Below are 23355 nucleotides of genomic sequence, written 5' to 3' on the forward strand. Positions count from 1 at the left end.
CTGCTGAGCTGCAGGGTGTGGGGTTGTGAGCTTGACTGGTTTGGCTGCCACAAGCGGGGCAGGGGAGGAAGAAGGGTCCGTTTGTCAAGTCAGAGTAAATGTACACCACGCATCAAACCAGATGCTCACGCTGCAAGAAGTCAGCTTTGTCAGTTAGCATCACCGGCTTTAAACTGTTGAAGAGTAATTCTGAACAACATGTTGAGTTTATTCTACGCTGCCATGAATGCTGGGATTAGTGAGGTTGGTCAGTGGTGTCCGCATGATTAAGCATTAAAACTTGTACTTTGAAGATAACTTTAATTACCTCCGTGGAGAAATGTAATCCTTGCAGCAGCAAATAGTAAGCTGTAGCATACAGTGCAAAAGACAAAAAACAATAATTCAGTACATGGTAGTTAATGCATACATTGGATACATCTATTGTGGTGATTACATGCGACCAAATTGAAATGTAAGCATTTTAAAGTGATTGTGTGAGGTATTGTTGCTGTGGGTAAAAACTTGAGTAGACCTTAATCAAACGAGTGAAATGCAGCCTATGTACACATGCACATATTCAAAATTAAATGAGTGGCATATGAAATACATATATAAATGTTAATATGCAGTACTCACCTAAAATATGTTTGCACAGCTCTAATGGGAAAGATATGAAACACATGGAATTGTGTGATTCGTGTTTCGACAGCGTATCTAATCTTCCTTCGCCGATAATCTGCTTCCTTCAGGCTGCTGCTGCATATATGAATGTGTTTTCACTCAGTTCGCTTGTTTAAAAAGAAGCAAATGTGCTCCCTTTAGTCTTTAATCTATTGAGCCACTTTGACCGAGTGGCGCAAATGAGGCTTGTGCACCAAAGTAGAAAGAGTACTTCCTCAGTGCTAAAGAGTGTTAAAGAGTGTTTACATAGTGATTCACAGAGCTGTCAGCTGCCTCAAGCTCCCTCTGAACCTTCTCACTACCATCCTCTGCTTAATTAGGTTACTTCATCCAGCTCTCTATGATAAGACTCTGTAATTATCCCTGGTGTCCTACTGTGCTAGCTCCTGAGATTCTGTGAACTCTACTTCTATTTCTGAAAGGTAACACGTAGCAGGATGCACTCTGGGATTTATTCCATTAAATAGGTCTGAACATGCTAGAAGGTCATCAAACTAACCAACTTTACTGAAACTTGCACATTCCTCCATATTCCCTGATAAATATATATTAATTTGTCAAATTAAAGAGCAACGTAACACCAGTTCAAAATCCATTGCAAGTTTTTGGTCACTTTCAGTGGCCTAACTTCGCACGTTGCTGCAGCAGTGATGTAGACGTGTACTCCAGGGAGTGGCCAGTACATCATGACATCACTGTTGTGTGTGGTAACAGGTGCAACTTAAAACACGTTTTTTTCTCCGCAGTGCTGTGACCTGGGCTACCATGCTAGCTTGGCACGCACCCTCAGGACCTACTTATCTGCCGAGTATAACTTGGAGACATCCCGCCACGAGGGACTGGATATCATCGAGAATGCGGTGGACAACCTGGATTCCCGCAGTGACAAGCACAAGATAATGGATATGCATAACCAGGTGTTCTGCCCTCCAATGCGCTTTGAGTACCTGCCACACATGGGAGATGAGGTGAGATGCTTAAAATGCTGCAGATTTAACATTGATGTCACTTAATGAAGAATGTTTATTTTTTACAAAGTAACTATTTAAGCTTCAGATGGATCTTTTTTTGTCTGTTGTAACCCATGTGTCCTCCTCCGCCTCCTCAGGTGTGCCAGGTCAGCGCCCAGCAGCCTGTCCAGACTGAACTCCTGATGCGCTACCACCAACTGCAGTCCCGCTTAGCTACGCTAAAGATTGAGAATGAGGAGGTGAGGATTTATGATGGGCCTGTGTCTGTCCAGCAACCCCTCCACCACCACCTTCAGCCTCACCCCCCCCAAAAACAGAAAGCCCTGTCTCATTTACCCCGGAGCCAAGTAGGAGGGCCACATCACCATCTGTTCTCATTGCAATTACACTCCAATGACCCTTTCTCTGCAGGAGGCGAGAATATATTAAGATTGTCACGGCACCAGCGTTATGTTTTTCGATGATGTTATATATGAAATTGTCTATTTTGTGATGAAGAGAGGACTTTCTCATTAAGTGCCGCAGACACAAAAGTGCAAATGGAGGTTATAATAACCAGGGCCTGTTAGACTCTCCTCTGCCAATGGCTCTGCCTCTTCCCTGTCTCCCTGTGTCTTGTGCTCTGCAGGATAATGGACGAGCCCTGCCATTACTGGAAATGAGCTTTATCAATCTCAGCCCTAAAGAAAAAGCCTTCTTCAGTAATTTACACATACAATTTGTTTCTTTGCCAGACACTCTTCACTTTCATGTCTTAGTCTGATGTATGCCTGATGTGCAGGTTGCTCTGGACTGATATTTCAATGCTGCACAATATAATTTCTGTGTAATTCAAGGTCATTTATTGTTCAGCTTGTGCTGTAAATCACTCTCATGCCCTTGAAAATCTCATCAGTTACTTTGGTTCCATCAAGGCCCGGAAAAAGACTGCCACACAAAAATAAAATATGAGAAAAGACTGAGTACGATGTGATGTTTCATTAGTCATCTTCTTTCCTTTCTATTTCCCCCCATCTGTGCAGGTGAGAAAGACCTTGGATGCCACCATGCAAACGCTGCAGGACATGCTGACAGTAGAGGACTTTGACATGTCGGATGCCTTTCACCACAGCCGCTCCACTGAATCTATTAAGTCCGTGGCCTCCGAGTTCTACATGAGCAAGCTGAACGTAGCCAAGAGGAGGTCGAACCAACAGGAGACTGAGATGTTTTACTTTTCGGTGAGTTCTTGTCAATTCTGATCTTGTCTATCCTTCCAAAATGTTAATGGCTATACTGGCCTGCTATGAAGTCCCGCGTTGCTCTGCTTTTCAAAATCAAACCATCAGTCATCATTTCCACATGCTCTGCCAATATAAATTAAATTAAACCAGAACAGATTGAATTTATGCTGATTTGAGCAACACTGAATCATTTGACTGGGCTCATGTTACATTGGATTAGTGCTGCTGCTCACTCATTGTTGCCTTCATCTCTCTGTGTGTAGAAATTCAAGGAGTACCTGAATGGCAGTAACCTCATCATTAAGCTGCAGGCCAAGCATGACTTACTGAAGCAGACACTGGGCGAAGGTAAGGAGTCGATTCTCTTTGTCTGTCTTCATCTATGACCCAGAATATCTCTGCCCTCGGGTTATAATGGTGCTGGTCTTATCTAATAGGCAACAAGCAATGAGGTAAAGGAGACTACAAACACAACCATTTTTTAAGGAAGCAGGAAGTAATGAGGTCTGATATTCAAGTAGAAAAACTATCACACTAAAAGCAGACCACATCTACTTTGAAGCATCCATTCCCCATTCTGCTTATCTCCATTGGTTAAATCATTATCTGGTTAGTCTCTATATGGGGAAGCCGCAGGGAAGGTTTCTATTTCCAGGCTGTAAGAGAAGCGCTTCCCTCGGCCCCTCCCTTCCCCAGGGGTCCCCTTGTCACCTCAGCCGTGAACAGTTTACGCCCAATCAATCAGCAGGACCAGACCCAGGCCCATTTCTACAGCTGCTCCTGCATCAGGGGTTCACCTCATAGAAAAGGGCATCAGGCACAGACAGCTGAGGCCTTGCAACACACATGAATATTTCCTCATTTCACACTTCGGATTCATTCATTCATTCAAGTCTTTACTTAAAATTGTATTTTGCCCAAGCTTTCAGGACCGCTTTTGCTATCAGCTGCATGCTTTTGCACTCATAAACACTCACAATATAGTTCATATCACTCTCTGGACAGAGCCGTTTGTGTGTCAACGGCATATGGCGTCTCCAGGTACCACCCATGTTTAATTATTCAGGTGATCAATCAGGCTTGCGTAATGCTCATTAGCCCGTTGATTCACGCCCAAAATAGCGTGTTTGTGGTTGTTTGTGAGCGTGACAGAGGGAACAAGATGAGACTGGTGAGTGCCACATGGCGTTTGCATCTTGCTGCATGTATTAATAAAAACATAATGTCGAGCACTGGCATCAGACAAGATGGTGCTAGGATATCTGCCAGCCCTTGTTTCCCAGATAAGGAGTCACCAATTCCCTTGTTCAGTGAATCTGATTTGTACTCGTCTCTTTTTATCTTTATATAATACATATCCCTCTATCAATGAGGGACTCTGGCACTTTTCGAATGAATTTAGGGAAAAATCAACGTAGACTTTTTCGCTCACGCTTGAGAAAGTCTGTAATTTTGAGGTTGGTTGGTCAGAGGTAGACAGAGGCTATCACTCAGAGGAATGGCGTCTGGGAAATGTGCTGTTGTTTCTTCACATGAATGCTCCAGAGACCCTGTCCATCTGCCAGAATGATGTGTTGAGAAATGGGTTAGCCTTTGCTCTTTCTGTCCATTGTTATATGGAGTAAAGAAATAATGTTGAAATACTTTCAGGGGGGGAGGTTGTATATAGACTGCCTTCCAGTTGATATTCCAGTCACTGGCAGACAAAGACACAATCTCAGTTGATAAAAAAAATCTGGGTCATCTTTAAATTAACTTACTGAAGTATGTGTGTTATCAGTTAAATTAGTCAAAAACAGTATAGCTGAGTTGAATGGTGACTTTGCATGTTTTCTCCATGCATATGCCTTTTACATATGCGTGTGTTGTTGGAAACCCATGACAAAAGGCTCAGTGAACCAGCACAGACATCTCCAACATAATATACACACTGCAGCCTTCACCCCCCTTTTCTTTGCTCTGCGAGGGGGCCTATAACCCAACAGGGTCCTCTGGGTCCCCTGTGGTTTCAGCGACGACTGCTCAATAGCTTTTTTTCTGAATGGTGTACGAACTGCTCCATTCATCTCTCCCTCAATAGTCATGTTGTGTCTCATCAAACCCTTCAGTGACACTGGAGTCTGTATAATATGTACCACAAAGATTTAACATGTCCCTTTTGTGTTTTTTTTGTTTACGCAGGGGAAAGGGCTGAATGTGGAACTACAAGGTATGATGTCATTTGCCTTTCAGCCATGAAACATTTGCCTACAGCATTTTTTCAAATCGTTAGAATGTCTTTGGGAAAAGAAGAAAAAAGCATATTGGTTGTTGTTTGAATACCCAAACAGATAAATACATATCTAAATAATTTAATTATTGTTTTATATATTAGTTCTATTTTAATACATTGCATGGCAGCATTGCACTAAATGAAAAGCACTGTCTAAACAAAGACCATGCTCAGTATATAGGCATAAAATGGATATTAAATATATTAAAGTTGGCATGGAGTGGCCATGGTTTTGCAGTTGCCATTGTGTTCTCCAAAAATGACACATCTGCTTGCACATACAACATAATGCTTTTGTGGTTTCTTTCAAAAAGGATTGTTATAAAAAATAACTTGTTGATGATTGTATTGGCCTTGTTAGTCATGCTCATTAATCTGTGCTGTGTCTTTAGTAAGTCAAGTGTTTTACTGAAGATCCACACCTAGTTTTACAACACAACCCCTCAGGGGTAATTAAAAGGCTGACTTTCATCATGCGTCAGTGATTAAAGATCTCGCTTTGGGTTTTTCTCAACTATTACAATTTTTTAATTTTTAAAAATGTAACTTTACTTTACTTAAACAGATGTTTTTTTCCTGATCTATTTTAGAGGCTGTTTTCTTTCATTCATACCTGCTTTTGAGCCTCCATGTTTGGTTCTACAGTTTTCACAGAATATGGTGTTTTTGTATCATTTGTCCATCATTTCACAGGCCCCCCACCCTTCCCCCCAAACCACAGAAAATGCGGAAGCCTAGGCCACGCTCCGTGTATAACCATAAGCTGTTTAACGGCAATATGGAGACCTTCATCAAGGTACCTCTGGTGGTGTATGACTGAGCGGCCCCTGTGGAGCAGGAGGGGAAGGCAGCTAGAGCCTTCGCTCTCATTCTCTTCGTCACTTTGGCCTTCTGTTCCTCCCTCTTCCAGCTGCCCTTGAACGTGATATAACGCCTCTGTTTAACCTCTAATCCTCCTCCTCCCTTCCATGGTTCTGCTGGTGCAGACAGAGCAACAGTCAGCTGTCTCTTTATTCCCCTCGAGAACAATTTACTATCTCTGGCTTTATTTCTAAACCCACTCTTTCAACGATTGAGAGACAGCAGTGGACCTGCTTTGTCCCTCACTGCACCCAACCCTTCACTGCATTTCTGTAGCTTTCCTATTGCCAGTCCTTGTGCTTAGCCTGCTTTAACCTCCAGACGGGTGATACGTCATCTGAGCTTTTCTAACTTTGTGCTTCTGTGCCCTCTCTTCCGCTGCTACTCTGTGCTTTGCGGCTTTCTGTCCCAGAGGAAGAAGGAATGCCCGTACCCGTGTTCAGGTATCTGTTGTTGGAGACTATAGTTCAGGGCACAAGGGCACTAACCTTCTAGACGAATAGTAGAAATAAACTGGCTACTGCTCGGGCTACACTTGCATGCTGCTACTTAATATTTGCATGTTGTTGTCTGTTTTACACCACTCATGAAATTTGCTTAATAAAATGTTTCTGAGGGATTAGTTTTGTGATAATAATTAATATGCATAATCTTTGCATATTGATAAGATAATCTTTATTTATTTATTAAGACATTGTAAACTGTTATAGTTACTAGTTAATAATGGTGCTGTACAAATGTTACTCTTTTAGTAATGTGTTTATTTTTTGCTATTTTTTGTCCGGCCTTGTCTGTATTTATTTATTTTTTTACATAATTTCATTTCAGGATTCAGGTCAACCAATCCCACTTGTTGTGGAAAGCTGTGTCAGACACATCAATCTATACGGTAAGCCTCACACCATGTTGCTGTGACTACTACCTCTGAGCGAAAGGGCAGAAAAAAGAAAGCAAACTATGGAGTCCTTTGAAAACTCCTTCAGCCTCATAAGAAGTGACAGCAGCCATTGGACGAGGCAATCTATTTCCACAAATAACCTTAGGTGCTGACCTGCTCTGCTCTGCACCTCGAGTCTCTGAGGCGCACAGCTGCCTGCCAGTGATTTGACAAGCTCATAACAATAGATCACACACACACAGAGTTTTGAAAGTCCCATTGGTCTTGGTTTAGTCAGTTTAGCCCCCCCCCCCCCCCCCCCCAAAACGTGTTTATAACTCCTCCCTGTCTACCTTCACATCTGTCTTCAGCTCATTGCTGTAGCCTGCAGGCCTTTCCTCTGGATCTGGACCTAATGAAACTCCCGAAAACTGATTAGGAGCCCTCTAACTGAAACCATATGTTGCAGCCTCACTAAGGGGCCCTCTCATGGAAAAATACGCATCTCCCTTTATGACTAGATTACATTTCCTGCTCTGTGTTTTGTGTTTCCAATGGGCTTTCATGAAGCTGGCACTGGGGTTTGGTGATAATAGTAGCTAGTTTAACTCTGAATCTCTGAATCCTGGGTTGTATTTTTCTTTCAGGCTTGCAGCAGCAAGGCATATTTCGCGTGCCGGGATCACAGGTCGAAGTCAATGATATTAAGAACTCATTTGAGAGAGGTGAGTCAAAGACAGATGCCGTTTTATTCCCCCTTTTCATGTCACAAATACTAACAGGATAAACCCATCAAATGTCACCACTGAAAGCACACATATATCTCTTCATCAGGAGAAGATCCCCTGATTGATGACCAGAATGAGCATGATATCAACTCAGTGGCAGGGGTGCTGAAGCTGTACTTCAGAGGACTGGAGAACCCCATCTTCCCAAAGGAGCGCTTCCTGGACTTCATCTCTACCATCAGTGAGTCACGCACAACACAAAAGCCATCGCAGTCACGAGTGAACTGGTTGAATAGAAAAGAGAAAACACACCTTGCAGTTTCTTAGAAACTCTGTTTTACTGAAGAAGAGAAAGGCATGCGCTGCAGCATATGGAATCAATCCCAACAACAGGGCTCTCTGCCTGATGTTTAACAGAAAACCAGTAGGAAGAGGGGAGTGTAGGCCACATCAGTCTGCTGTGTGCAAGCTCACCACAGAATAATTTCCCCGCTGTTTCTACAGTAATAGTTTGATCACTCAGTGGGCCTTAGGAGTCTGGTGAAAGGCAGAAGGGGGCATCTATTAAAGTGTCAAATAACAGTTTTCAGAATCTCTTCTGCCTTTTGCTTTCGCTCACTTTGGTCAATGCTCCTCTCTAGCGTCTGGTATATATTATATTTCAGTGGACTGTTGTTAAAAGCTTGGTGCCCATATTTATATAAAAGTTTAAAAGCTATATTTATCCCGTTTATTGCGGTACAAGCCACTGTTGTTCCACTTGTCAATGTATGTCCTTTGTGTTTCAGAGCTGGAGTCTGGAGCTGAGAGAGCGCATCACATCCAGCAGATTACTGTGACTCTTTCTCGCGCCATCATTATCGTCATGAGATACCTTTTTGCTTTTCTCAATCAGTGAGTTTGCACTGATTCAAATTGCACTCTAAGCCACAGGTCCTGGTGCATACAGACAAGCATGTAGAGATTACTTTATTCTTTGCACAAACATTAGTGAGGTAATTGAATCTTGAACTTAACTCACATTTGAATGTGATTCTGATGGGGAAAATCCATGTTGAACAAACACAAAATAGTTACAGTCAAGTGAATAGAGAAGATCGGGGGAAAAAAACACCTGCTATTTATTGCTACATCTGTCTGCAGTGTTTTAGGAGTTATTTATGGTCCCGGAAACTCATGCCTCCGCTAAAGCAGAATACCTGTCCTCTTATAATGGACGTTATTAATGCCCCTTTTACTGGGTTTGCCTGCAGAACATAGAGTTTGATTTCATACCCCAGGTTTTATTCTGCTCTTCTATACCCCCTTCATTGTTGCAGCTGTGGTTTCACTGCTTAGCCTCAGCTTGCTGATATTGTGCAAGGACTGATTATGACTTCCTCTTGTACCACTGAATGATTTGGCCACCACTGAGTGCTTTTTAAGCAGATGTCTAACTAAGCTGCGCAATGCAGCATGTAATACTGTATGTCAAAGCTGTATTGAGTTGAATTTTTAACAATGGACCACATGACTACTATTATGTGAACAGGGTCATAAATAGTGATGAACCCACACAAAATGATCACACCTAGTTCCCCTCAGTAAGCTACGTTGGTGAACATAGTGGATTATTTAGCAGCTGTAGAGCCAGTTGTTTCTTACATTCACCAGGCAGCAACATGACTCCAAAAGAATGATAATGTTGCTCCTCACCTGCTGGATGTATTAAGTTGCTGTTTTGTTCGTCATATGGACTTAAAAGGAGATAATATGTCAGTATTGGGTGCACAGCTTGTTTCCACTGTCCCTAAGTGGCCAAGAAAGTCTGGCATTGCAGGTTTATTATGGTAATAACCAGTCTAATAATGTATGACATAATATGTCCCCCAAAGTAAACAAAAGGAAAGCCCTAGCACTAAAAACATTACTGACTACCACTAGACAACAACTTATACGTACAGTTTTTATGTTACCTGATGTTGTTAAAGGTTGCTTACATCTTTAAACACACGATGCTGCCCTGTCCCGTCCCTCAGTGTCTCCCAGTACAGTGACGAGAACATGATGGATCCATACAATTTGGCTATCTGCTTTGGCCCAACCCTGATGCCCATTCCAGACGGACAGGATCCTGTATTGTGCCAGGCTCAAGTTAATGAGGTCATCAAGACCATCATCATCCACAATGAACTCATCTTTCCCAATCAACGTGAGCTGGACGGCCCAGTGTACGAAAAGTGCATGACTGGGGGGGAGGAGTACTGGTGAGTATTGGCGGTTAGCAAAGAACAGTTATGTTGAGACTACAGTTGTCGTGGGTCAGAGGAAAGTGTTTCATTTTATGCTCATAAAACAAATATTTGTAATGTTGCAATTTCTATATAGTGGTGACTTTTCACTTTCCATTTGCTCACACAGCGACAGCCCACACAGTGAACCAGGAACTATTGACGAGGCTGACAATGGAACTGAACCACACACCAGTGATGAAGGTTAGTACATCATTTTCCAAGAAGAGGCGTTGTTATTACCCAGGTATATCCCCAGGGATGGCAATGTTGATCTGTTGGTCTGTTTGTCAGTCAGGTCCAGAATGAAATATCTCAACAACTATTGGATGGATTGCCATGACATTTGGTTCTGACATTCATGATGCCCTGAGAATGAAGTGACATTGGTGATCTTTTGACTTTGAATCTAGTGCCACCAGCATGATGACATTTGTGGTTTTGAGTGAAATTTCTTCACGATTGGTCAGATTGCCACTAAAGTTGGTACAGATATTTATGTTCCCCTCAGGAACAACTTCGGTGATTCCCCGACTTTTTCTTATGTCAGTTTTTTACTTTTGCTTTATGACCAAATACTTGTAAATGCTAATTAGCAACAGTTAGCATGCTAACACGCTGTGTGTAGTCAATATCAGAACTAGCTTAAAATACTATTTTCTGATAATACAGCTTACATTTAGACGTGTGACCATTTTGTACTTTGCATACAAAAAATCGAAGTGAAGTTCACATCTTGGCAAACAGTATTACATGGTTTTCACATGAGAATATTTGCAATGTAATTTGAGTAGTCCTTGTGGATAAGATAGCTGTATAGATTGACCTTTTTCATTTAGTGCTTTTGACTGAGAGATGAGTTGGGAGGTTTGTGCTGCAACAGCTTATGATTGCAAAGGCCTTTGTGATGTTTGAAGTTGAGTAAACAGTGTTGGCATGCAGTGCTGCGTCTTTGATCTGTCTTTCTGTGTGTGTGTGTGTGTGTGTGTGTGTGTGTGTGTGTGTGTGTGTGTGTGTGTGTGTGTGAGAGAGAGAGTCCCTCTCCTCTCTCTACCCCCTCTCCCTCTTCCCCCACTTGCTCTTTGTTCAGTGTTAGTCAGCAATTCTCCGGAGACTTTCTCCTTTGTGCAGTATTTCCCCAATTCTCTTCTGAGCTTTGAATGCATAACTGGGCCAGGCACAAAAGCCAAAACACGGGTAATGCACAGAATAATATCTCCGGTGTCGCATGTGAAGAGTCAGTGGACAGGTCCAAGTACTTGTGTGTATATCAAGTGTGTGAGTTCAGACTGGGGTAACCCTGTCTTTGAGCGTAATTTGTGCTGTTGGCTGCATTTGTAATGAGGGCTGCTGACACTTTCTTTCTTTTCTTACTCTTACTTGAAATAGACAACTTAGACTGTTTGTCAGTTAAGTTATAATGAAAGAAAAATAATTTAGTTTCAGAACTAAGCAACCAGGCTTTACTTACTTTACTTTGGAATTGAAACCAAATTTGAACAAAACTGCTTTTTTATCTTTATTCACTCTCAACTAAGACTGACCCCTCTCACATCTTTGCACCCCTCGGTTAGGTTTTTTTGTCTTGGTCAGAGCTGAGTGCTGTTAACAGTTAACTCTGGCTGACCCCTGCTGGCTGGCATGGTAAAATACACTGCAGACAAGACAAGGTTTTCTTTTTTAATTTAGGCAAAATCCTCTTTATTCATCAGACTCATTGTGACCTATAATAGTTATTTCTCATACAGCATGTTTTAACAGAAGTGTCTGTTTGTCATGCAATCACTAGTTTAATAGTTATTGCTGAATAATTTCTCCATATATATGTTTGTTGTATTTCAGCTTTGTACTTCTTTAGTATGTTTGAGGGATTTACAATGTAAACTGAGTGATCCTGACTTAAACTTTTTGGAGATAATATTGTATACTGAATCATAACAATAATGTGAATGCAGCAAAGATTGAATGAGAAGCACATAGTCCAAGATCTCTTGTTTTTTTATTATCGTTTGTTTTATCACTGTATATACGTTTTTTTTATCTGTGTTAGGGTCTATTTAGAAGTTGATAAAGCTTTTTGTATATAAATAATGTATATGTATATTTATGTTTTCAGAGGTTGAACAGATTGAGGCCATTGCTAAGTTTGACTACGTGGGACGTACTCCCAGGGAGCTGTCCTTCAAAAAGGGAGCCTCTCTGCTTCTGTATCACAGAGCATCTGAAGACTGGTGGGAGGGACGTCACAATGGTGTGGATGGCCTCATCCCACATCAGTACATTGTAGTACAAGACCTGTGAGTAACAGCACTTTATCTTGTGTCATGTAATTCTCTCACTTACATTTCAAATCCGCATCAGTAAAGCTGACAATATTACTAAACTGTTGGGTTGGGCAATGTTACACTGAAGGTATAAAGTACATGTACTTCTTGTGTGTGTTTTATGCTCACCATCAGTGCCTCTGCTCTTTCAGGGATGATGCTTTCTCAGATAACCTCAGCCAGAAAGCAGATAGTGAAGCGAGCAGTGGACCATTGCTGGATGATAAGGGTTCATCCAAAAATGATGCCCCATCACCATGTGAACAGTCACCTGATTACAACTTTGGAGGAGTCCTGGGGAGGTGGAAACACATAAGAATAACACATTTCTTGTTATAGAAGTTCTAGTGAGTGCTACTGAGGAGTTTTCCCATTTGACTGTTGGTCTGATCTGATCCCTGTCTGCAGGGTAAGGCTACGGTCCGACGGAGCTGCGATCCCTCGTCGTCGGAGTGGTAAAGACACACACAGCCCAACCAGAGTAGCTGACACTCCGCCGAGGGCCGCAGCCTGTCCCAGCAGCCCACACAAGGTGTCCATCAGCAAGGGTCATATGGAGAGCCCAGAAAAGAGGCGCATTGGCACCTTTGGCAGTGCAGGAAGTATCAACTACCCAGACAGGAAGACCTATCCTGAGGGTCACCCTCTGAGACCGGTGCCGGGGGCCACTCGTCACAGCAGCCTCGGGGACCACAAATCACTGGAGACCGAAGCTCTAGCTGATGTAAGTTGGGAAATTTGATACAGAGAAACCTACTCTTTTGTTATAGTTTGTTTATATGTTTGTTTGCACTCTGGTCTCAGTACCAAAAATTATATAAAATGTCAGGCAATTGCTGCATATAAGAGGATTTGGACGGTTTGGAAAGAGCCAGGCCCCCTGATGTAGCTGTCAATCTGAAAGCAGCAGCTGAGACCTGGAGTAAATGTCAGGGCCAGACTGCAGCTGACAGACAGACACACGTCAAGGACACAGAGGCATGGAACTGAACATCAACCTAAAGAGCACTGAAATTTTGGCACCAAATTCTCCTCATGAGCTAATCGCTGCAGCCATTAGATCCAAACACGTTCAAAACATAAAATGTTCATGGCATACTAACTTGACTCAAACTGACGGGCTTTGATGGGTCATTTCAAAATGATATGCAGTACATTGAATGCAGCCATTTGATTGTGTTTAAAAAAACACACACACAAATAACAATTCATCTAAAATCTCACAATTTAATAAACAATAAAAGGTTTAAGTGATGAAGTATCCCTAATAAAAAATACTACCATACTAGTAATGTTAGCCAGCTGCCGTGTTTTAGAAATGAGGATGTGTTGTTTTTTTTACATTCCATGCACCCAAAGTTGTGCATTTGTTTCCGTAGGAACTACATTAACATGCAGCAATAATGAAAGATTGCAGACTTAAAATTGACTATGATTGATTACACAACACAACAAGTTTGAAGTTTGCAGAAATGAATGGGAAACTAAGTGGTTCCTCTAAATGTAGGAAACTGTAGGCAGTTTATTCAGAACTGTGCTGCTAGACTTTTGACCAAAACAAAGAAGAGAGAACATACTACCCCTGTACCCCTGTTTAAGTTACACTCCATTGACTCCCAGTATCTTTTAGATTAGACTTTAAGGTTCTTTTAATTGTTTTTAAAGCGCTTGGTTTTGAACCGGCCTACATTGCATACTCTATCAGTCTCTATAAGACTTTATAAGCCTTCACAAGCTCTCAGATCCTCTACTGCTAGGCTTTTAAATACATACAATTATAAGTATTGCATCTTTTTTTTTAACTTTAATTATTGTTTTGTCCTCCTCATCTTCATCCTTCCTCAACCAGGACATAGAGAAGACGATGACTACAGCGCTCCATGAGCTCCGAGAGCTGGAGCGACAGAACACCGTGAAGCAGGCTCCCGACGTGGTGTTGGATACTCTGGAGCCCATGAAGAACCCAGTTAGCTCTGAGCCTGGCAGTCCTCTGCATACCATCATGATCCGTGACCCGGATGCAGCCATGCGCCGCAGTAGCAGCTCTACCTCTGAGATGATGACCACCTTCAAACCCGCTCTCTCTGCCCGGCTGGCTGGGGCTCAGCTACGCCCTCCACCCATGAGGCCAGTGCGCCCTCCTCCGACTCAGCATCGCTCGAGCAGCTCCAGCTCTTCAGGGGTCGGCAGCCCTGCTGTAACTCCCACTGAGAAGATGTTTCCAAGTAACAGTACAGCTGCTGCTTCTAACATGAATACATCCAGTGATGCTGGAGATAAGTCTGGTACCATGTAGCAGAGGTGGGAAGGTTGTAAAGCTTCCTAAGTGAGGGGAAAGCTTATGGAAATTAGTGCTGATATGTGAGAAGCAGATATGGATATTTTCTGTTTTCTGCCTGACTTAATTCATATATTCAGGAAGCTCTTGAAGCGAGCCTACAATATGTACCATGGTGATAAAACGGTGGGAGAAGCTGTAGAGGTGCGATAGCGTAGAGCTCCACTCTCTTTGAAACTTGATTTAATTAAAAAATATGTGTATAAGAATACATATATTTCAGATTTACCTCAGTTTCAACAAAAAAATATATATATCTGTAACCATGTTCTCGTTCCAGAGATACGATGAATGCAAGTAAAGCAATACTTGTGTGACATTTAGTATTAGTTTCCACACAGCACACGTTGTCCAGCTGATGTTTCAGTCACTCCTGCTGATGTGTATGAAACACCTCGTCTGGACGGGTGACATTCAGGCTTAAATACCATGTCTGGTTACCATTTAGGTCGCAGGCCTTAAGGCTGTACATACAAACTTACTTGAAGTCGCCATGCTTTCTGTTTGTACTATAATACAGTGTATGTTGAGCAAAGTAACAACTTAGTGACATTATATACTTCTGCATGCGGGGTTCGGATAAAATGAGGAAAACAATAAAGACTTGCATCATTGAGAGATGATGATGTGGGATTTTCTCATATCATCAAGATATTAGTCTGAAACCTAATTTTCTTGAATCAAGTTTCAGATGTCCGAATATTTGACAAAGTAATATGTGGGGATCTTACAGTATTTTATTTTAAATCTGCCATCTGTGTGGTACTTTAGATATTGCACTTGCAGTCATCCTGTTCACAGCGAAAGATAAAAACATCCTGGCATGAAGACGATCTCTGGAGTCTGAGACATACTAACCAGAACTTAGCAAAGCAAGTTGTCCCCCACCCTCATGTACGGTTGGACTGTGGGCAGACCTAACTAATGCATCAACTAACGTACTGTAGGAATCCTATGGTAACCTTGTACATAATATATAGCTAGTCATTTTTGAAGTGTTAATCTTGTACAGGCTGATACAAAAAAAAGGCAAAGGGTTGTTTGTGAATGGCACTTAGAGTAAAGATCATTAATCACCTTCTTATCATATTCAGTAAACTACAAACATTCTTTTTAACTGTGTGAAAAAAGGTAAAAAAGTTTACCTTGTGCTGGGAGCTTAGAATGCATTTGGTAATTGTACTGTAGAAAACCTGATTGCTGTTGAACGAACAAAGCCTGAATATATGTTTCCTTCATTATGTTTTTGACACTCTCGCCTATTTTCACCCTCAGTTTGCAAAACTTGAACTGCTGCCACTTCGGGTCTAATTCGGGTGATTTTATCATTGCAAAAGATACATGGAAAAATACCCTCTGACAGTTCCTCTCTCAAATTTAAAATGTGATACTCACCCAGAGAAACCTGAGCAGTAGATGTTGTGACACACTGTTATCACAGCTATCACAGTTTCCTTCCTTCCTGCCTTTTTCTTATCCTTGTTGATGAATACAGTTATGCTCTGGCTGTAGACTTATTTCTTTTGTTGGAAGAAAAACTAAATAGAGAACATTTCAGTGTTTATATGTACTGCACCTCTTGTCATTCTGACAGCTCTAGTCCAGAGACCTTGATATCCGCATCCCAAAAAGCCTGCTCTGTTCTGCATGCTTTGCGCTGTAATGTCTGACTCATATTCTGCGGCAGTTAAACAATGGCTGTATGTGGTGCCTTGCCTTGGTAAAACGCACAAATTAATTCAATATTGGAATTTTTTTTATTTTTATGAAATGGGTCTTTGGGAATGAGGAATTTAGCTGCTTGTAGCAGTTGCTAAAATAAAAGTGAAAGAGAGTAATGCTTGATTGAGTGAAATCAACTTAAATATTAGCATGTAAACCAGATTCCACTGTCAACTGCAGTCAGTCCGTACATTCTGCAGTGTTAACTGAGATACATGTGAGCTGACTATATTTGCTTGTTGTCAATGGATTGATTCACACACAGAGCTCCTACAGCCAGAAAAAGGCAATACAGTATTTAAAGTCAAACAGTGCACTCACATCCTCTGCTGGTTCCTGCTGGTATTACTTCTTCTTGTGACAAACCAGTGGATACCATCACCTTTAAGAGGGAGTTATGATCTGGAGATAATATTACAATCACTAAGCTTCTCCATATAGTTCTATTTGTCTGTCCTGGTTACAGTTTTGCACCGGTGGAAATCTATGAAGATAATGTTACAAAGAAAAGCATATGTTTATTAAAATACGAAGAAAGCACACAAGTTCAAAAGGTGAAATTATCATCATAATATTTAACAATAATATTTTGGTTTTTATTTATAGACACTGTGTAAGTGGAGCAGACGATTTGAGTGCCTTTTGTGCACAACATCAATTTTTATTGGACTTTTATATTTACTTTTTTTACTGTAATATGTTCTCTATTAGTTGTTTATTATAAACTGATGTTGCTTTTTAGCTTTACTTTCTACTGCTACTCAGTTGTCAAACCACCACAAGGAATACATTGTGTAAAGATATCCCTCTCATGAATTACAGAAGAATCATCATGAAAGGCTCGTCTGTGTTTGGGCTGATCACTGAAGACTAATGTATACCCGATCTACTGGGGAGGTTCAGTAGAATCATCTCAGAATATTTTTCCGATTTTTTTTGTTTTCCGTGTGAACTGCCTGTGCTGTGGTTGAGCCGTAACTTGTCATTTAGCTCCTCCCCTTCATTACAGTATTGTTGGAAACAGAGAGACTGATATGGACCGTCCTCTTGCAGAGGTTATAAGGCACTCTGTGCGCTCTCCTTCTCCCTAAATGTGATGATAACAGACATGTTCTTTTCTGGAATATATGCTGAAATTTGTAACACTGTTAGTCTGCTGACACGAGAAGACAAAAAGTTAATATTCAAAAAGGACATCACAGTAAGAGAGCAGACTGCCATGTTGTGGGGACCGGAGTGTGACTTGCTGTCGCACTGTTTACCTTCTCTTTAATTGTTTGTCTAGTGATGCTGTTTGTTGATGAGTGTCTGGTTGGTTGAAACCCTGTGATGTAATGTACACCATACCACTGACTGGATGTAGAAAACCCCTGCATCCAAATAAAATCATTATTGCTCTGTGATCTGGATATTATATATATGAGTGAATCGTTTTTTAATTAGTGGTGCCAAAACACCCATCTGGAGTTGTGAAAGAAAGATGAATCACATCATCTAAAAGATAACAGATAATGTTATGGAAGCATTTTTTCTGTTGTTACTTCGATGTACCATACTTTAAAGTATTGTAAAAAAAAAACACCCTACAATAAGAATTGTTGAAAAGCTCAGGTTGACTGACAGCGTCAGGAAAAATAAGCAATCAATTTGATACATTTTACAACATTCTGATAAATGTTGCAGATTGGTGCTTGGAGGTACATGGTGACAAGGATCACCTTTTTCCAACTGAGCCTCACCAACTTCAAATAAGTGAGAAAAGGACAGTATAATGCAGAAATCTCTCATGTGAAATAATCAAAGCTGTTCTCACTTTGGCATAAAATTGTGTGTTTGTGTACGACCCCTTTGACATAGTAAGAAGTTGATCGAGAAAATGGGTTTTCAGGACCTTTAAATACATTTGCAATACCAAAATGGCTTGTTTCCACCTAAACCAGGATTCAAATTGGCATTATTGTTGACGCATTTTGTGGCAGATATAGCCACTTTAGACATTTAGACATTCTTACTAATATGATATTCCATTTCTGACAATAGATCCTCCTAAATGTTACTCACTGCACCTTTAAAACGAAGAGACTGCAAGTGCAGAGTAATAAACAGCAGAAACAACAACAGCACATTTATATAATGATACTTTTTAAAGGAAGTTAAATGTGAAAAAGTTATGTTTGCATTTGTGAGTAATAGGTTGGATGGGAGCTTATCAAAAAAAGAAGAAGAGAAATATTTGAAAGACCAGGCATTAGCTAATACTATATAAACAGACTCGATACAAAACACAGTCTGTAGTTCATTCTGTTGCCACATGATGGAGAAACTGCAGCGGATAAAGTGTTTGATGAACATTCGGTTTACATGTGGAGTGTGTTGTCAGCACACCGTTGATTACCCGTAAAGGATTAGGAACGAGCGTTGTAGTGATGGCTACACAGAGAACAAAGTTTTGCATAAATTAGATGATTACATCTCCCTTTGAAATTGGCTTTCTAGTTCACTGGTCAAAGTGTTACACCACCAGCTCACACTGACGAAGCATAAACAAAATTCAATTTGTTCCGCCTCAGAAACCCCTGTTCAACAAGAACATGTCAAACAAGCAATCGTGTTCTCAGTTTTCATGAGCCTGCAAGAGGATACCACTTACTAACAAGTTAAGATCCGCTGGAAGAGTTCTGCGTTTAGGCTCGTCGATATAACACATTGAGTTATGAATCAAACGGGGATCTCAATGTGTTGAGGTAGGTCTTTAATTCATAACTAAGTGTTTTGCGATATATTGGTATGGATGATAGCTGTGATATTTTAAAAATGAAATATTGATATCATTTTAATATACACATATGGGAATAAAGTACAGTAGCTGCAGTACCTGCTCCCTACAAGTGTTTTCGTTTCAGTTGGCAATGACCTTGTATTGATGGCAGACGTTAGGCCATGTGGATTTTTTGTTTATCAGTTCATCTGGTTGTTTTTGTACAGCTGGGTTACAGACTTTCTCTCCACCTCCTTCACTCATATTTTAAGTGTAATTCATTGCCAAAAAAAAGACAAAATACACAATAACCAAAGTTTAAGATGGATTTGACTGGTAGCATTGTTATTATTATTTTAGTTTCTAAGGGTATTGCTATAATAGTTATAGTGGGTTGGGCCATAATAATTGTGTAGCAAAAATCTGATATCCTGACAGCCCTAGTCCTAATGATACATTGAATATTGTCTTTAATTAGGATCTAAGAAGGAAAGGAATACATATGGTCTATTAGAAAGGAAGTAATTATGATGGTATAAGTAAATATATTGCACTAATTTACTGAACGAAAACACACACATTAATGTGTCTGTCTGCAGAGAGTGATGTGTATATCCGTATCAGTTAGCATAATTATCACGTCATGCTATAAGTACATTCTTGAATTCTCTCGTTTGGTGACTATGCATGATATACATTTAGGTTTTACGTGTTAAGTGATTTTGTCCCTTTTTTCATATTCAAAAACATTGTCACTGTGGTACACGTTCCTGCAGACTTGAGGCTCTGTAGAACCAGGATGGCAAAACCCAGGACATAAATGTTTGTGTGTTTGGTTTTAGTCATGAAAAGTGGATTTAGTACAAAGATAAACCAGCAAGTGACCTTATAAATTACTCAAGAAAAGAAACCAACAAACAGTTAGTTCTGCTGGCATGGAAAAGTATGAGGTATGCCTCATCAATGAAGAACAGATGCTATAGCTGGTTTGAAAAATAAGTTGCGTAAACCCGCTCCAGTGACTTAATTTGGCGTATCTCCCATTATGATTAATACCCAAATGAGAGCAAACTTGCATAATAATCTCTTCGTAAGAGTCACAGCAAACAAAATGATCATAACTTCTGGTTTCAACCTTAACCTTCCCTGCCTCCAGCTTAGTGACGTCAAAGTAATTCATTGTGAAACAGTTACATTCCTCAATTAAAACCCCTAAACGACCTTAACGAACGAACGATGAGCTGTGGATCATTCATTTTCATAATCGGAACAAAACAACGTGAACAAATGGTTTTGTTTGTTCCAAGTGTTTCCATTATTGATGTCCACTATTTTATAGCGAAAATAGCAGGAAGTGCACTCATGATAAACAAAAAGTGACATGACATATGACGACAAACACACTTAGTGTCATAGGGCGTTCCATTCAAATGAAATTTTATTTCTATTTTATAAGCCAAGACAATTGTCTGTTAATCTTAATTGTCTGCGAATTTGACCAAAATGAGAGATAATTTGTTATATTTATACTGAGCAATAGTTTGGCACTTTTAGTTATTGTTAATGGAACAAAGATACATATATTACTAACCTGAGTAATCATGTTTTCCATATCTGTTGTTGAAGATGGCATGCCACATTATCATCTGCTCTTCCTTAATGTGACAACTTATCACAGCATGGCTTCATTCAGCAGAGACTACAATTTTACGAGTTATATTTCAGCATTTCCAACACTTACTTCTAATAATGAGTAAGCCGGGATTTAGTGCCTTGCTCAAGGATGGCATGATACATAAATGTTGTTGGGATCAAACCAGAGACCTTCAAGCTGAGAGACAGCCTAGACAAGATCAAGGCTGACAAAAAACATGAAGCCTTTTTATTTTTCATATTTGTTCTTGTCTCAGTGGATCAAGCAGACGTCAGAGTGCAACAGAGATCCCTCAAATACTTAATACTTTATACTGAAGGTTAATCAATAATTTTACTTTGATGCATTTCCAGAAACATTTCTGACCTCACTTGGAAATCAGAACGTCTTCTCAGACTTCATTAAGCATGAACAGAAAGGAACTTGAACGATCATCACACTTTTAAGGATATTGTGGATGGCAACACCTCTGAATTCAGTGACATTACCAACTGTGTCTTTGATGTGCAGGGATGTAGTGGGGTAGTGCATACATAGCATACTAAACTAAGCCCAAAAACACATAGGAAGTCGGTTGTTTTCATTGTTATAGCACACCCTCTTATGAATTACACCAAAGAATGCATGACTTGCTGCACACATATACACAAAAGATCAATTCACTCCTGATGATACAAGAAACACATGCACATGGATTGCATATTGAAGCTCTGAGATCTTATCGTTGCTTCTTTATATTTATGATGTTTTTGCTTTGGCATGCCAAATGTGGCTTTGTAGTTATGATGGAACTTTGAACTGAAGCTTTTGAAGAAGAAAGATCCCAACGCAAAAGACAGAGGCAAAGGTGGTCCTGCATTGCCAATCACTCTTTTATAGCATGTGTGTTCATTTGAAGCGAGCGAAAACAACGACCCCAATAATAGCTTTCATCTTACAGCTATTTGTGGGTGAGGTAGTGGGTTTCAGATTGTATTTGTTGTTAATGTACCTGTGATTAAAAGGCTTTTTGATTCTTCAGGTTAATGTACAATTTAAAATTTAAAATGATCTTAACCCAGTTATTCATGAGTTTATTAACCCAATTCAGGTAAATGTCTTTGTGAGTCTTTGTGCTGTGCTATGTGGCTTTTGTATGCATAAATATTTCTATAATGTGTAGCTTTTGAAATTCAGATTCAGTGTCCTTGTGACCTTAGAAGGATAAGGTACATGAACTTACAACAGACATTGCAGTCTGCGTCACAGTAACCCCTCTCTCTTTGATCCTTTCTGTCTCCAGTCACTGTGTACTTTCACAAACATTCATGGCCTAGACACTTGTGTATCTTATGAAAATAAAACCTAAGAAATGTGGCATTTAAACCAACAATAAAATTCATCCATGAACTACTGATTGGGAAACTAATATGATGATAGTTGTTGGTTGTCGAGTAAATATCCTGTCTAGTCTAATCACGATCTACGGTGAACAACAAATTAAAGCAATTCATTAAAAACATTTTTTTAATCAAGTGCACCTGCACCTACAAAGGACATGGCTGCAGAACTATCAGCTCAATAATGGAGCGGACCTCTGGGCAGAATATTCACGTAAGATGTATAATACATTATGTAAATGTGGAATTTCTGATGAGAATATTAGCTCCTGTCAATAACAGTCTCCGTGTTACAGGTAAGTAATTCAAGTTCAATTTAATTCAACTGCAGATTGCTTTTCACATCACGTGTAATGAGCATTGTGAGCAAAGTAGTCCTGATAACTGCATAGAAGACCCAAGTAAACAATGTCTGAACCACAATAATAAGGAAGGGAAAGTCATAATATTTTAATCCCGGCCCACGGTCTTTACAAATTCTCTCCAGTGCATTTGTTGAGCCAAAAGGCTAAAACTGTTATTGCTGCCATTTGCCTCCTGCTAAATGAAATTGAAGCACAATTCTTTAAACAATGTACTGTTGAAGCAAAACACATTAAACACACTAAAACAGAACTCTGTCATAAGCATCTTCAAAGACAAAGCTATCTGCTGCGTTCAACACTAGAAACAATCTGTCTGCTCTCATTTTCCACAGCTCCAGTCATTGTTACGATCCCAGACAGGTCCGGCCCAGGGCTATAACACAGGGCTGGATGACTCACTTGCTAAGGGCCTCATTAGATAGAGACATACATGTGGAAAATAGATAACAGTATAGCACTGATAAGGCAAAGCACAAGACAGTCCTTTGACACCATAGTGCAGATGTTTCAGACAAAATGCCATTAGGGATCACACAGTTGATGTATACATGTGAACCAGAGCTTTACCTCAGCCTCTTGACTGAATGTTAAACCTTGCAGTCTTACATCCCAGGATTTATGTTGACATGCAACTATTTTGCATTAGCAAAAGACTAAAACATAATGCTGCCTGGATTTCTCATGAATGCCCATATTTCACATGGCATGAGAAAGTTAAGGAATCTGCAGTCATCTGGTGTGTTCATTAAACTTGCTTTAGGTGCACATTTAAGTGAAACAAGATTTTCTGTCTGAAGCAGCATAGTCTTGTCTTTTGAACCATATTTCAACAGGAACAAGTCACGACAAAGCTCCATAAATTCCCATAATTAAAACCTCAGTTACAGTTTCCTTAATGAATTTCACATTTGTGATAATTGTTTTAATCCACATTAACTAGTCTGACTGGC

General features: G+C 40.3%; 1 protein-coding gene across 1 annotated transcript in view; it reads left to right on the forward strand.

Annotated features, from left to right (window-relative positions):
- srgap3 (SLIT-ROBO Rho GTPase activating protein 3) overlaps positions 1–17652 on the forward strand; it is a 53233-nt gene extending 35581 nt beyond the window's left edge. The window contains exons 7-22 of the mRNA XM_079156624.1: positions 1410–1631; positions 1772–1873; positions 2657–2854; positions 3121–3205; positions 5039–5066; positions 5823–5925; positions 6819–6879; positions 7515–7592; positions 7702–7836; positions 8384–8489; positions 9614–9841; positions 9996–10069; positions 11982–12162; positions 12342–12491; positions 12598–12913; positions 14039–17652. Coding sequence (XP_079012750.1) covers positions 1410–1631; positions 1772–1873; positions 2657–2854; positions 3121–3205; positions 5039–5066; positions 5823–5925; positions 6819–6879; positions 7515–7592; positions 7702–7836; positions 8384–8489; positions 9614–9841; positions 9996–10069; positions 11982–12162; positions 12342–12491; positions 12598–12913; positions 14039–14485 — 2514 coding nt within the window. The 3' untranslated portion in view covers positions 14486–17652. The remainder of the gene's footprint in view (positions 1–1409; positions 1632–1771; positions 1874–2656; positions 2855–3120; positions 3206–5038; positions 5067–5822; positions 5926–6818; positions 6880–7514; positions 7593–7701; positions 7837–8383; positions 8490–9613; positions 9842–9995; positions 10070–11981; positions 12163–12341; positions 12492–12597; positions 12914–14038) is intronic.
- Positions 17653–23355: the final 5703 nt, after the last annotated feature.

The sequence above is a fragment of the Pholis gunnellus genome (assembly GCF_910591455.1).
Source record: "Pholis gunnellus genome assembly, chromosome: 3".
NCBI lineage: Eukaryota > Metazoa > Chordata > Actinopteri > Perciformes > Pholidae > Pholis > Pholis gunnellus.